This window comes from Eptatretus burgeri, chromosome 12 (assembly GCF_056783735.1).
Source record: "Eptatretus burgeri isolate ZD-2024b chromosome 12, Ebu_testis_v1, whole genome shotgun sequence".
Taxonomy (NCBI): domain Eukaryota; kingdom Metazoa; phylum Chordata; class Myxini; order Myxiniformes; family Myxinidae; genus Eptatretus; species Eptatretus burgeri.
The window spans coordinates 22523631-22539586 of NC_140972.1; the positions used below are offsets into that span (position 1 = coordinate 22523631).

General features: G+C 40.6%; 1 protein-coding gene across 3 annotated transcripts in view; it reads right to left on the reverse strand.

Moving 5' to 3' along the window:
* Positions 1-2345: 2345 nt before the first annotated feature.
* Positions 2346-15956, reverse strand: part of LOC147015244 (ras and EF-hand domain-containing protein-like) — a 130289-nt gene continuing 116678 nt past the window's right edge. For all 3 annotated transcript variants that reach the window (XM_085849814.1, XM_085849813.1, XM_085849812.1), the window contains 2 exons: positions 14570-14646; positions 2346-3142 (listed from right to left, as the gene is read on the reverse strand). In XM_085849814.1, the coding sequence (XP_085705940.1) occupies positions 3046-3142; positions 14570-14646 (174 nt within the window). In that variant the 3' untranslated portion in view covers positions 2346-3045. The remainder of the gene's footprint in view (positions 3143-14569; positions 14647-15956) is intronic.

The following is a 15956-nucleotide window of genomic DNA, read 5'->3' on the forward strand; positions in this document are numbered from 1 at the left end:
GACGTCACTTGATGTCATCCTACTGTTGTTGAGTGACATTCAAATGAGTTGACGGTCATCGTGGTCAGTGGAAAGTCATTTTCACCCTCTGCCAGTCTGTAGCTTTGTTGTCCCCAATGTCTGCTGCTTGACCTTGTTCTTATGAACCGCCGTCTTTGAAATCTTAAGGATGGAAGTAACGTGACACTCACTGTATCCCTCTGCCAGTCAAGCCAGAATTGAACCCTTTTTTTCCTCACTCAAAACTTTTCTTTTAAACTCTTTTGGCATGGTCAATAGTTATTTTTTTGACTCCAATTACTTTTAAGGTACTACTCGCACTGTTTTTGCCATCCAGCTGGTCCTATTGCAAGAGGATAGTGATGACCACAGCAGTGGATTTTATACTTTTCCTTGTTAAATAAGATTCGGTTCAGGTGATCACCGAATCAGGACCTCACTAAGTAGAATGAGGTGTGCCTGTGTTGGAATTCAACAGACACTGGAATAGAATGGCTGCCATCCATGTGGAGATGCTGATTTAAATTATTTTTGGAGTGGTCTCTTATTTTTTTCCAGAGCTGTGTATGTATATATATATATATATATATATATATATATATATATATATATATATATATATATATACATATATATATACATACATATATGTATGTATATATATACATATACATATATATATACACATATATATATATATATATATATATATATATATATATATATATATATTTTTATATATATATATATATATATATATATATATATATATATATATATATATATATATATATATATATATACACATATATATACATATATATATATATATATATATATACACATATATATACACATACATATACATATATATATATATATATATATATACACATATACATATATATATATATATATATATATATATATATATATATATATATATATATATATATATACATATATATATATATATATATATATATATATATATATATACATATATACATGTATATATATATATATTATTTTTTTCATTTATTTATATTTTCATTATGGAAGGAGGTGAAGGAGGTGATGTTTCACCCCTTTATGTCCTTTTGTTTGTTTATCTGCTTGTTTGATTGCTATCTGCTATCTCAAAATTTTTGATGGCAGTGGAAAATGGCTGCCACAGCCATCAGCGGCTGAATTTGAGATGGCCCAATATCCAAATCTGTTCATAATATGATAGGCTCCTCGTGTGCCAAAGTTGGTGCTTTCCTCACAAAATGCACAATTGTTATGCTATATTAAGCTAAGTTGCCCCACTAACAGGTCTCCTCCTTTTTGCAGATGACTCAAAATTGTGTTATACAATACCCCCATCCCTCTGCAAGGCAGACAGCAGTTGCTGATCTGCACATGATTAGACCCTGGTCTGATAAATGAAGCATGTATGTCCTTCAATCCTGGATAATCCCAGTCTCACTCTATCACTTCGGAATGATTGTAAAATGAACTCACCTATCTATTTGCTTGATCATCCGCTGGAAGTGATTCAGTCTCTCAAACTTCTAGGCCTCACTATCAGCCATGAGCTTTTCTGGGCTGACCACATTGAAAAACTGGCCTAAAAAAATCAGCTGCAGATTGGACATCCTCTGTTGATCCAAGTCTTTCCTTGATAAATCATCTGAGCTACTCAAATCGAGAAGGCACTTGTCCGTAGATCAATGGAGTTCTGCTCTCCATTATGGGCTGGTGCCCCAGCATCACATCTGTTTCTCCTGGAATCTGTGGAATCCAAGACTCTCAAAATTATTGGAATGTCCAATGATGAGCCCGAAGCACAAGGTCTGTTGCTCTCAGACACCACAGACTGATTGGTGGTCTCTCTTGTCTACTGTCAATTCACCAACATTCCTCCCTCTGCTCGCTCAATCCGTGGCCCTCCCCAGCAACTCCCAGATGCAGCATTCTTCCAGTAACCCTTTCCTGGTTAAATTTCCAAAATCCAGGCAGACTGCACACCTCAACTCTTTTATTTTCCACTTCTCCCATCTATGGAACTACCTTTCAGAAGCTGTTTATCCTCACTCTTCCAGTCAGGGCATCAAGCACACAATGCACCGCTCCCTTGTGTCACTCTCCACCCATCTTGACCCATGATCTTTATTACCCCTATTAACCCTCCCTCACCAAACCCTCTCTTTCTCTCTTCCTTTTATATTTCTATGTCCCCTCACTGGTTATGTCAAATTGTTGCCCCACTGTCGCACTGTCAATTTTAACATTGCACTTTCATGAGCCTCGCTCTTGTAGTTCCAAAAAAAAAAGAAAAAACAGGTACAAATACACCTGGCTACATGAGAACCATTTTAATTGAGTCAACATTTATATACACAGTCTTTCCAAGGTTTCAACCTTTAGCAACAGATGACAGACCAGTAGTTTAAACAATGTACAACCCAAGTGACCTCACAAAACTAAAGCATTGGACATTCATGCTGCAGTAAAAGTTCTCAGAACTATAAGAGAAATATGTTAAATCAGACAGTACTGCCACCATGAAAATACTTTGAAAGTTATGAAAGCTTGTAATAAAATTGGAAAAAAATAACAGCAACATCCAGTAAAGTGCAACTCACAAAAGCAGGAAACTTGTCGGATTTTGTAAAACACGTCAAACACTTTTGAAGGCCCAGTATGCATTTCCGTCATGGATGTATGGATTTTTTTTTTTTAAACCCTTGATTGCCTGCTTTAACACATCTCTGTTCCTGATAGTTAAAAATTAAAATTGGGTAAACTTAATAACAGAATTGCACCTGTATTGCCTTTTCCAGTCCAGTACTGTATTGAGAAAGATTGTGATCAAAACAAAGTTCTTCCCAAACTCCGACAATACAGTCCTTCCAAAAAACCGAAACAACCATGGCTAACAAAAGAAGATCATATCTAAAGTCAGCACCGCACCGGGACGTTTGTACAGTAACCTTTGACCCAACATGGTCCGTTGTGTCCCTGCTGCTCCTGAGAGTGACATATCATGGTCCATCGTGCTCAGTTATTACAGCAAGGTGTCGAATCCTGCTTGTTCACCATATTAATCGATTCTAGCAACTGGTTCTCCTGTATTTCTGCAAATTTTCTGACCTCCCTGTGAAGAGCAAAGAAGGGCATGAAGCATGGAATTAAAATTGTATTGTTGGCTGTAGCATGATGCTTGCGTTAACGAGTCATGCACAGGATCACAGTGAACCGACCTGACTTAACATTGTACATTTTGTGATTGTGTGTGTGTGTGTGTGACTTGACTCAAATGTCATTCGAGTCATTTCAATTATTTTGTCACACTCGTGATCTTTTCTTATCCTAACCCAAAGTGAAGGCTGATGGGATTGCCGAGAGGTATGCACATTTGCCTGGGTTTGAATCCCAACCCAGCAAAAAACTGTCATCCCGGTGTTTCTCAGGCAGGTCGATTCATGAATGTGTGTGCCGTCCCTCAGATGGATGTTAAACGGGTGTCACATCTGCCAGCATTCGTTGGTGGACGTTAAATATCCCACGGTGCCCTTTGCGAAGAGTATGCGAGCTATTGCCGTCACCCTGAACAAATTCAAAATTCCTGCCTAAACCAGCAGAGGGCACTGCATCAGTGGCACAGCCACGCCCTGAGCCGATGATGTGAAAACCCCACAGCCTTGTGCTGCATACAAACGAAGAAGAAGACCCAATCGAACCCAACCGTCGTACTTGCATGGTTTTTTTTCCCCTTTCTATCACATCATTCCCTTCCTTGTGTTTATCCAGAGTATGTTGCCTTTTTAACCTCCGCCATCGAAGATGGATGGAGGTTTCCGTTTTCACCCCTTTCTGTTTGTTTGTTTGTTTGTGAACAGTATTACGGAAAAACTCGACGGATTTCGAAACTTGGTGGGGGGGGGGGGGGTTAGGTCTGGTCCAAGGATCATGCCATTAGATTTTGGACTTGGTCCAAAATCCAATATTGCCGCTATGGCGGCCAATTTGAAAAAAAATTGAATTTTTTTTTTTTTGCATTTCTACATGTTTTAAGTGATTTCCAACCCCCCCCCCCCAAAAAAAATTGTTAGAAAAAAAAAATTTTTTGAAACTTTTTTCAACAAAATTTCGATTTCTTTTTTTTGCATTTCTTCATGTTTTAAGTGATTTCCAACCCCCCCCCTCAAAATAAAATTGTTAGAGAAAAAAAAATGTTGCAAATTGTTTTTCAACAAAATTTCCATTTTTTTTGCATTTCTACATGTTATAAGTGATTTCCAACAAAAAAAAACATGCCAAAATTATAATTGCGGCTGATTTTGGAACTTCAGGTGGATATACCCATGTAAAATCAATTTCTGTCTCAAGGAATCAAGTTATGACGAATGAATTGAGTATGTAAAAGTTAAAAGTAAAAGGGAAAGTTGCAAACTATAACTCTGTGAGCACTGTTGACGTCAAATTGAATGAATAGGATATCAGGTTCACTTGAGTGACATAGCAGTATTGGCGGCGGAGGTTTTGCACTCCACTGAGTGCTCCCCCTCTAGTTGTTTTCTGTCTCACTCTTCCATGAGCCTCGAGATCTTGTATACAAAAAAGAAAACCACACTGCTCAATTCAGGGTTTCAGTTTCACCTTTTCTGAAAGATGATCAAACATTTCAGGATAGCATGTAATTCGTGAAGTGTTCGGCTCTTTTTCATGCAATTCCTGAAACATTTTGCTCTAACTGCACCCCCCCCCCTTTCAAGTTCTTTCAACATTCTTTCATACAAATTTTTTTTATTTTGAAGAGATTTATTTCTAAATCATACTTCTTGTGATTAGAGCCAATAATGCACATTTTATACGTTTTGGAGCTTAAGCACAACTATCTCACACAAAAGCAACCGCCTGTCAGTTATGTTTGATAAATTTGGACGAGGCTTTATAATGCTATCCAATGGAAGAGGGATCATCATACCCACAATATATTTAAATCGTAAGTCTGTGGGCCCCCAGCCCCACTTTTTGTGACAATGTTTGCAGCAAAAATATTTTTAGTTGGAAATGATATTAACAGGGAAACAATGTATATACTGTGTATATGTGTGTATATACCAATTACATACAAACATTTTGCAGGGGAGCCACATGTCATCGATAAAGCTCTTTCTCACCACTGACTCACTGATATCAAAGATCGATACCTTCTGGGTGACGTAGAAAGCTATAATTTTGCGTGCCCGACGGACAACGAAGGCTATCCACCGGGGAAAAAAGAACCACAGAACCATTGGAATGCATCTTTAAATGAAAATATAAATAAATGAAAAAAAAACAAATGCAGGTGAGTGACAATGGGGAAGCATGGTTTGTTATTGCTTCAACAATGTGTAAGCATACCCCACTAGCGCATAAACATAAACAGATAAATAAAGAGTACCCGGATACTAAATACAGGACTGTACATCTAACACAAATAAGTGTGTGCAAAGCAAGTGATGGTTTGCCCAAGCCATGAACGTGTGACCCGACAATCAGTCTCCTCAATGTGTAAGGAGAACCCATAATCTTAACAACCCTCCCCCTTCTTAAAATCCCCTCCATATATAGGTATCCCTTGTGGAATCACAATTATTTAGTTTACCATTGTTTTGTTAATGGAGGCATGGCCACTCCGAAATAAATCCACTCAAAAACTAGAAGGGCACACGATAGATCGCATACCTCCATCACTTAATGCCTGCTCCATGAGAACATATCGGGCCCAATACATTTTTGAAATATCATGCTATAAAGCACTATATCGTTTTTGGCCCGATCTCTGAATGGTGAAGAATCACTTGAAAAATTAAACAATTTTCGTATCCAGACCCGGATTTGGATATTCACCAATATCAAATTAATTCATCCTTGTCAAATCCGTCCACAACTTTTTGAGATATCGGGCTATATATTAGTTTAGCCCTATCTCTCAATGGTGAAGAATCACTTGAAAAATTATCAGAACCGGATCTGGATTTGGAGCTTCACCAAAATTGAATCAAATCTTCCTTGTCACACACCAAACGTGTCCACCAAGTTTCATTTGAATCTGTCCACAACTTTTTGAGATATCTTGCACACAAACAGACAAACAAACAAACGAACAAGCAGAAGACGTCGTGCAGAGCACGAGGCTTGCAAAATCTATAAAACAAATTTGACATCAAAAATAATTGGTGGTTGAGTTCAATGACCAAATATGCAACTCCTCTTCAAATTTCAAGTCAATCGGATGAAAATTGACAATTTTATAAATTAGGCCTTTGGTGACCTTTTGGTCAATGTTGACCTCAAAAAATAATTGTCTGGTTGAATTCATTGACCTGAAATATAAATCAACTTCAAATTTCAAGTCAATCGGATAAAAATTGAGGATTTTAGAATTACCACGTTAGTTGTTGACCTTGGGCCTATGTTGACCTCAAAAACAATTAGCTGGTTTAATTGAATGACCTGAAATACAAATCCTCTTCAAATTTCAAGTCAATCGGATGAAAATTGAGGATTTTAGAAATCACATCAAAGTTGTTGACCTTTTAGCCTTAAAAACAATGGACTTCTTCCTTCTGAGAAACTCTACCATGTGCCGAAGTTTCGTGAAGATCGGTTTGAAATTGTGATCTGCAGGTTGGACGAGGCTTTATAATGCTGTCTTCTATCTTCTATTCCCCATGTTCCATGTTCTCCTGTAATGTCCATCTTCTATTCCCCATGTTCCCCGTCCCATCCCTCTCCCTTCCACAGATCTCCGAACAGATCCACAGATCACAGATCTCTCTGTTCCCCACTGTTTTGTCCTTCCCACTCTCGCCCCTCTTGTCTCATTACCCCCCTTGATGTGCATTGTGTGTTTGCTCTCACACGAGCCTCGACAAGGTATACAAAAAAAAAAGAAAAAAAAGACATTCCCACTCTGGAATACTGAATGTTGGTAATTTGGTCACAGGAAATTTGGTCACCGGAAACTTGGTCACGGTAAAACGGTTACAAGGTAATTTGGTCACAGTAATTCGGTGATAAGGTAATTTGGTCACAGTAATTAGGTCACAGTAATTAGGTCACAAGGTAATTTGGTCACGGTAATATTATTATTATTTATTATTCACTGCATTTAAGGCCAGTGAGGCCCAAGAGCAGTAAGAAACATTTTCATTTCATGGCCGGCGAATCTTGTTGGCATAATGACATATTGACCAAGTTTACTGACGACTATAATGGAATCGGAATTCAAAAGTTGAGAGAGACAGAATCTCTCGGATGTTGTTTGGAATATATATATATATATATATATATATATATATATATATATATATATATATATATATATATATATATATATATATATATATATATATTCGACGAAGATTATCGTAATTCGGACATTCAAGCATGAAATGAAATTCATCGTCGACTATATACGACAAGTCTCAACGATGCTGTTATAAAACGATTTTATTAATTTTCCCGGAAGATCGTCGATTTTAGACGAATCAGCGCGCGTTCCAGACATCTCTTTACCAGGGCCCGGTACGGACCCGCGTTCGAGGTTGCCTCATCAGCGCCTCAATTGGTCACAGCTCAGCCAGCTCCACGAACACCAGCCATGCCATCCATATTTGGTGATGTTCATGCCAATCGACCACCTTATATGGTCGTATTATATTGTAATGGGACATCATGCGACTTTCCTGGAAATTTGGGTAATGACTTTGAACAACATTGACAGCATATTAAATCACAGTTCATTCTTGATTCTCATTGATAAGACAATTATTAAAAGTGTCTTTGTGATTCAAATAACGATGGCTACAGCGCCGCAGTCTACACGGAATGGATTGAAGTTGTGTCATGAAGGGTACATGTTTACCAAGAAAGTTACCCGACCTGACAAAATTTGGTGGAAGTGAGTGAAGAATACTTCTGATCATTGTCGTGGAGCCATTTCTACCGACTTGAACCATGGAAACATTCAGCCAGGAGGTATCCCGCATCATCATCTGCCATGTGTGGAAAAAATGGAAGTGGTTCAAGTCAGAGTCGCCATGAAACGGAGGGCAGGTGCAACGAGGGAGAATCCAGGGCAAATTTATCAGGATGAGCTGATTGACTTGCCTGCCGGTGCCCGTCCCGACATGCCACAGCCAGATGTCGTAAAAAGAACGCTCCGTAACCAGCGACTGGCCCTGTGCGGAATCCTGCGGATTGGACCAACTTGGACCATTGCCAGATAATTTGAGAACTACGGTTGGGGGAGAACCTTTCCTGATTTACGACAACGGTGCCAACAATCGCAACAGGGTGCTCGTCTTTTCAAGTCCTCAATGCTTGGAAAAACTTGGTAACGTGGACACGATTTATATGGACGGTATCTTCGCAATGGCACCAGCCATATTTTCGCAAGTATATTGTGTACGTATCCCATTCGGCCAAGATAACTTTATTACCGCAGCCTACGCACTTCTACCTAACAAGAGGAGGGTCACCTACGAGGAATTTCTTACTCCGATTGTTGATGCATGCCAAGGTATCAACGTAGTCTTCTCTCCTTTACGCACCATGACAGATTTTGAAGACGGCATGATGCGAGCAATACGAGCTATCCTGGGTGCAAACACCATAACCTAAGGATGCTTCTACCACTTGACACAGAGCACGTGGCGGAAAATACAAGAATTCGGTTTGGCCGCTCAATATCGTCAGGACGACGATCTACAACTTTTTTCTTCGCAAATGGACGGCCTGGATTTTTTGCCAATTATCGATGTGCCTGCCGGTATGGTACATCTGCGGGCTATCTGTCCTCCAGCAGCCCAACCCCTGATAGACTACTTCGACAGAACCTTCGTGTCTGGTGGAAATGGAGTCCAGCCGATCTTTCCTCCACACACATGGAACGTTCATCAACAAACTCTGGATTACAATCCTCGGACCAACAACGTTGTGGAGGGCTGGAACAATAAAATGCGTGTGGCGATGAATTACCACCACCCAACCACGTCCAAAGTTGTAGAATGGTTCAGAAGGGAAGCCGTAGAGGTGGATAGTGTCATCGCCCAGGATGCCATCGGGAATGTCAGGAGGAAGCGGGTGAAGCAGTAGTACGTGGAAATGCAGAGACGGCTGGTATTACTTATTGGTGACCTCCAGGCTGGAAGAAAAGACATTCCCCAGTTCCTTCGTGGAGTTGGCTTCAACATCAAACTGACCAGGAGGCTGGACAATTAGTTGACACTGTCTCATAGAATTACAAAGTTACTTTGAGTAAATTACAGATTTACAAATTAATATTGGTGTAATTCTATGAGACAGTGTAACTCCGCAGTATTAATTTGTAAATTACTGTGATATTAATTTGTAAATCTGTAATTGAGACAACCAGAGACAATAAATGTTAATTTGAAACAATTTAATCTGTTAATCGTGGCACAAATACAAGTTTTATAACAGCATCGTTGAGACTTGTCGTATATAGTCGACGATGAATTTCATTTCATGCTTGAATGTCCGAATTACGATAATCTTCGGAGAATATATATATATTCCAAACAACATCCAAGAGATTCTGTCTCTCTCAACTTTTGAATTCCAAATCCATTATCGTAGTCAGTAAACTTGGTCAATACGTCATTATGCCAACAAGATTCGCCGGCCATGAAATTAAAATGTTTATGACTGCTCTTGGGCCTTACTGGCCTTAAATGCAGTGAATAATAAATAATAATAATAATAATAATAATAATAATAATAATAATAATAATAATAATAATACTGTGAGCAAATTACCTCGTGACCTAATTACCGTGACCAAATTACCTTGTGACCGAATTACTGTGACCAAATTATCTCGTGACCGAATTACTGTGACCAAATTACCTTGTGACCGAATAACTGTGACCGAATTACTGTGACCAAATTACCTTGTGACTGTTTTACCGTGACCAAATTTCCTGTGACCAAATTACTGTGCCCCAGAATACTTAGACCTATTGACACACTTTAGACACCTTAGACCATTTAGACCCTTTGGGCCTTTACACGCTTTACACCCCTAAGATACCCTATACTCTCTGGACCTGGAGACCCATGATACCTACACTAGTTGTCGACCTATACTATATTATCTTTATACAACTAAAACTCTCATCTTGTATGTATGTATATATGTATGTATGTATGTATGTATGTATGTATGTATGTATGTATATATGTATATATATATGTATATATATATATATGTATGTATGTATGTTCCCGAAATAAAGCCAAAACAGTACATGATAGCGCAAAAATTTTAGGGCCACCTTACTCACCATTCTCCTGCAGTCTGCAGTATCAAGTTTCTTTCAAATCGGGCAACGAAAAAAAAAATATTAAAAAAATCAATTCCCGATTAAGTCACGTACTCTTCTTCGGGAGAATTTCATCAATGCAAACAACCTCAGTGGGACAGTTTGCTGGAGCTATCTTTTTAATTTTTTTTAATGATTTTTTATCAACAGCTGCCACAACGGGAACCCAGCGGGTTCACGGGTCGTCTAGTACTATACTATACGAGTCGACTTATACCAGTTTGAACAGAATTTGCATATTGGGTCACTGAATTTGTTCACCAATCAAAACCGAAAAGCTTGTTGTTTATTTGGATTTTGCAAATATTGTGCGATGCACAACATCTTTCTTATTTTAAATATTTCTTTTAAATGTACGACAGCTGCAAAGGCAGTGTCATGCAGGCACAATGGAAAAAAAAAATCAAAAAAGAGAAACCCCACCTCAAAGGGAATTGTGATGGGAGGATCTTTAATAAAAATATCTACTTGGATTATATCCAAAAATCCCATTTTTAATATTGATCTCTGGATAGAAAACGTTTCTTGTTTGTCTGCCATCTAGAATCAGGACTTTAACTCCCCTTAAAGACATTGGAAGTGATAACACAACATAAAGTTGGCCATAACCAAAGAGGTGCTGTTGGAGATACAACATGATGCACTTGAAGGATTGACCTTGTGCCTTGTTCATAGTCAAACAGTTGGCAAGCCTTACAGGAAACTGCATCCTCTTGAGAGCGAATGGAAAGATCGTATCAGAAGGTGCCAATGCAAGTCCTGATGTTAGTGCAATTGTTCCTTTGAATGCAATGTTTCACATACTCGTGATACCTGAGCAACAAATTGTGTCAGTAAATAGTTTGAATGATGTAAGCTGCAAGAGGGAGCAGGCATCATGGGCGACCTACTGTATCTAGTTATCTAGTTCCATCAAGTCGTGTCCGACTTCTGACGACATTTATGATTAGATTTCTCCAAACATCCCGATCCTGCACTGCTTCCCAAAGCTCTGGCAGAGACAGCTTGGTTGCATCCTTTGCTCCATCCATCTGGCACATACACACTCTTCTCTTCCTCTTCTTCACTCAACCATCCCCAACATGGTTGATTTCTCCTGACTTTCGTTTTCTACATGCGTGGTGTCCAAAGTATGACAGTTCCTGTTTTAGCATCAGCACTTCTCACGTACATGGTGGTCTAATTTCTTCAAGTGCTGATATTTTTGCACTCAGTTTCCTATATAATTCATTGAGTGAGGTAAACATTATTTATCCTACATATGTAGGAAGTAATATATATTTTTTTTTTTTTGTATACCTTGGTCGAGGCTCGTATGAGAGCTAACACACAACTCACAGCAAGGAGGCATGAGACAAGAGGGGCGGGAGTGGAAGGGACAAAACAGTGGGGAACAGACACATTAGGTGAACTGTGGAAGGGAGAGGGATGGGGATGGGACGGGGAACATGGCGAAGAGAAGATGGACATTTCAGGGACTTTCAGGAAGGAAAGCAGGAGAAATGAAGGAAGTGGGCTTGGGTGGATTTATCGGGGGTAGAAAAGATCGAGGATTTGGATGGGGGAAGATAAGAGGTGGTGGTGAACAGCTGTTTTGAAAGCCTGGAGGGAAGAATGGGAAAGAATAGAGTGAGGAAGTTTATTCCAAAGGCAGGAAAAAAGAGGAATGAAAGAGTGAAGATGAGCAGTGATTTTTGATTTTGGTAGTTTTACCAGAAGGGGGTTGTTGGCGGACCTTGAGCGCCCTGTGGAAATGTGGTGGGGACAAATCGCAGAGAGAGCAGGGGGGGCAAGGCTGGAGAGGAGTCGGTAGAAGACAGAAAGACCACCGACCAACCTGCGGTGATTGAGTGAGAGGCCCAAAGACTCAGCTTCATTGCGGGAGATGCCGATGATCTTAAATGCCCTGGTTTCGACAGCGTGAAGTCGAGAAAGGTGGGAGGCAGGAACACCAGCCCAGAGGGGAGAGCAGTACTCCATCAGGCTACGGACAAAAGCTTTGTAAGTGGTCAGGAGCTCAAGAGGGCCGAGGAAGGACTTAGCACGACGAAGGATTCCCAGTCGGCGACTGGCTTTTGAGGCGAGGTTGGAAATGTGACTTTCCCAGGAAAGGTCATGGCAGATAGTGAGACCTAGAAGCTTGAAAGAAAAGACTTCTTCCAGAGGATTGTTGAGAAAGTGGATGGGGGGGGTTTGTAAACGGTCCTTTCGAAGAGACATAGTGAGAGTGTGAGATTTGTCTGGATTGAAAGACATGTTCCACGTGTTGGACCAGTTTGTGATTTTATCCAGATCTGCAGTGAGCGAAGAAGCTGCTGCTTGCGGGTCTGAGGGATGATAGATGGTACGGCAGAGGGTGGAGTCATCGGCAAAGAGAAATAGAGGATTTTCCAGAGAGTCCGAGAGATCATTGATGAAAACCAGAAAAAGAACAGGGCCCAGAACGCTACCTTGAGGAACTCCAGCCTGCACAGGAAGAGGGGATGAAAGAACTCCATTTAGGGCCACACGTTGACTGCGACAGGAGAGGAAGTCTGCGAGCCATGAGTGGAGATGGCCTTGAATACCATGGGAAGAGAGTTTGGTGAGTTGGGCAGGGTGCCAGACTGTGTCAAAAGCACGTGATATGTCCAGGGATACGGCTCGGATTTCCTGTCTGGCATTGAGGACCTCCATCCATTGATGGGAGAGCAGAAGCAGCATATCCAGGGTAGAGTGACCTGGTCTGAAACCAAATTGATGATTGGAAATCAAGCCATTGGAGAAGAGGAAGGATTTCATGTCTGAGGCGATGATGGATTCCATAACCTTGCTGATGATTGGGAGAAGGCTGATTGGTCTGTAGTTGCAGAGATCTGTTTTTGCACCTTTTTATGCAGGGCAGTGATGTTTGCAGATTTCCAAGCAGATGGCAGATGACCTTGGGCAAATGAGAGGGTGAATAGAACAGAGAGTGGGTGAGCAAGAGCAGAAGAGCAGGCTTTGAGGACACGTGGGCTGATGCCGTCTGGACCGGTTGCAGAATCTGACTCGAGGTTTGAAAGCAAGCTCTCCACCTTGTCAGGAGAAAAGGATACAGAGTCCAGGGACAGTTGGGTGCGACTGGGTAAAGTGGGTAGAGATAGTGATGGGTTTAGGACACAAGATTTAGCTGCAAACACCGAGTTTAGACATTCAGCTTTATCACGTGTGGTATCAGCAGTGCGGCCATTTGAGGTAAGGGAGGGGATGGAGGGGGAACATACACCAGAAACAGTTTTGATTAAACGCCACCAGGATTTTGAGGAGGGAGAGAGGTTTGAGAGTTCAGACTTGAGATGAGAAAGATGTTGTTTTCTGGCTCTCCTGACGGTAGATACACACTTGTTCCGAGCTTTGTGGAAAGAACTGAGATTGCCCTCAGTTGGGTTTGCTTTCCATGAGGCAAAGGCAAGTTGTTTCAGGACAACTGCCTTGCCACAAGCTTCAGTAAACCAAGGGCGGGAGGAAGGGTAAGACAACTGAACACGAGAGGGGATAAATCTGTGCATGAGGGAGAGCAAGTTTCTTTGAAAGAATTCCCAGGATTAGTTGATGTTTGAGAAAGCAGTGATAGGAGACCAGTCTGTCAGTTTGATGGCTGCTCGGAGACCCTGCCAGTCGGCTTGAGTGAAATGCCAGACTCGACGGCGGTGAGGTGGTTCTCTGAACAAGGTGGTTTGACTATGAACAAGGCACAAGGTAACAATATAGCACATTTGTTTCTCATTTTCATTGGATAGTTGGCTTTGTCACAGACTAATGATTGCACAACCTATCTGATGAGAATTCAAGGGATACCCCTATCCAGAATTGTCCACATCAAGATTTGGAATGTATCGTCAGTAAAATTGATTGCATGTCCCAAAACTTATGGCGGATTATGATCATTGCTTGTTCCCCTCCCAGGACTGCTGATGATTCTGTTTGAGTGTTTCTTTTGAGTTTCGTTGACAAATGATAACTCGAAATTATTAAAAAGGAAAATGAAAGTGACTCGTAAATAACTTAGTTTCCTGTAAATTTTCCAATCTATAAAAAATATTAAGCATCGTCACTCTCAATTATCGATATCGGAAAGTTATGGCGTGAGCCTGATGAGCATTCATGAACAATGTTGTTAGTAAATATGTGTTGCCCGAAATTAAATTTGTGCAAAATACCTGGCAAGGTGCAACGTTGCCTCAACCACGTTGGATCCATCCTTCGCACTCGTTTCACAAAACAATGCATTGTACATCTACGGAGAACAGCAAAAGGAAAGGGAAAGGGTCAGAGTGTAAAAGCAGGTAACAAAATATGTACAAGTTTGGTGATTTTCTTTTTAAGTTTTAAAATTATCAGTGTGGCCTTAAAGATTTGCACTGGGGGAGTTAAATTCTGCATCGTATTAGAGGGACGCTTCTGGTTGGAATCGATTAAAATAATGTGAATTGTGCATTCAATAAATGTACTCATTTAAAAGATAACAAATTGTAGTTTTTTGTCAAATAGTTCTTCCATGCAGGAGATAAATTTCGAAGAAGACCAGATTTGGTGGGGGTAACGGTTAGGGCCTCCGCTCCGAGTCTGGCAGGTTTGAACGCCAGCCGAGTAATACCGAAGACTTCAGAAATAGTACGTGCTCCTTGCTATGCTCACTTTGTAAAAAGGATAGAGTACGGACAAACAACCATTGCACAGGCTCGATGGTCCTCATGTCTTCCTCCTGTGTTGAGGTTTCTTTTAAGGGATGGATTAGACCACAAGTGGTTGATGGTGTAATAGTTGATTAATCCAGCTCGTGCATCAGTGAGGGACTGCTCCACTTTCTCAAAGGATTGATCCTTAGATGCAATGCAGAGATCATCAGCATGCAGGAAACTCCTGGATGTATGGGGTTGATCATTCGTGTCGACATTAAACAGTAAGAGAGCAAGAACATGTGCTTAAGGTATTCCATTCTTCTGTCTCCGCCATCTGCTGCGATGACCCCTGAAATTACAAAGAAACGTCCACTGGCCAGCATGTTTTGAATCAGATCTGTCATTCTTGTGTCTTTTCTTACCTGGAATACCTTCTGCACAAGAATCCTATGATTGATTGTGCCGTGTGCCACATCATGTCAGAAAGACAACACCAGTTATCAACCCTTTCTCATAACCATCCTCAATTAATTGGGTGAGATTCAGGAGTCGGCTTACACAGGACTTTCCAGGTCTGAAACAGGCTTGCTCAGGGATGAGATGCTGATGATGATGAGATGCTGGTCAGAAAGGAGGCAGGTAATTTAGAACGAGTCTCTTGAATAGTTCGTACATGTGACAGAGCAGGAAGATGGGCCAGAAGCTTTCGGTGTTGGCAGGATATTTTTCATGCTTCAGAATAACCACTATTTTTGCACTTCTCCCCAGCTTTAGGATCTTTTTGTTAGTCAAGCAGCTGTTGAACATGTTTCATAACCACTGGAGAGCTCCGAGTCCGAGGTGCTTGAATTGTTCGCAGAGGATGTCATCATGCCTGGCAGCTTTACTTCAGCTCATCACTTTCATGCCAAATAGTTCACTCATG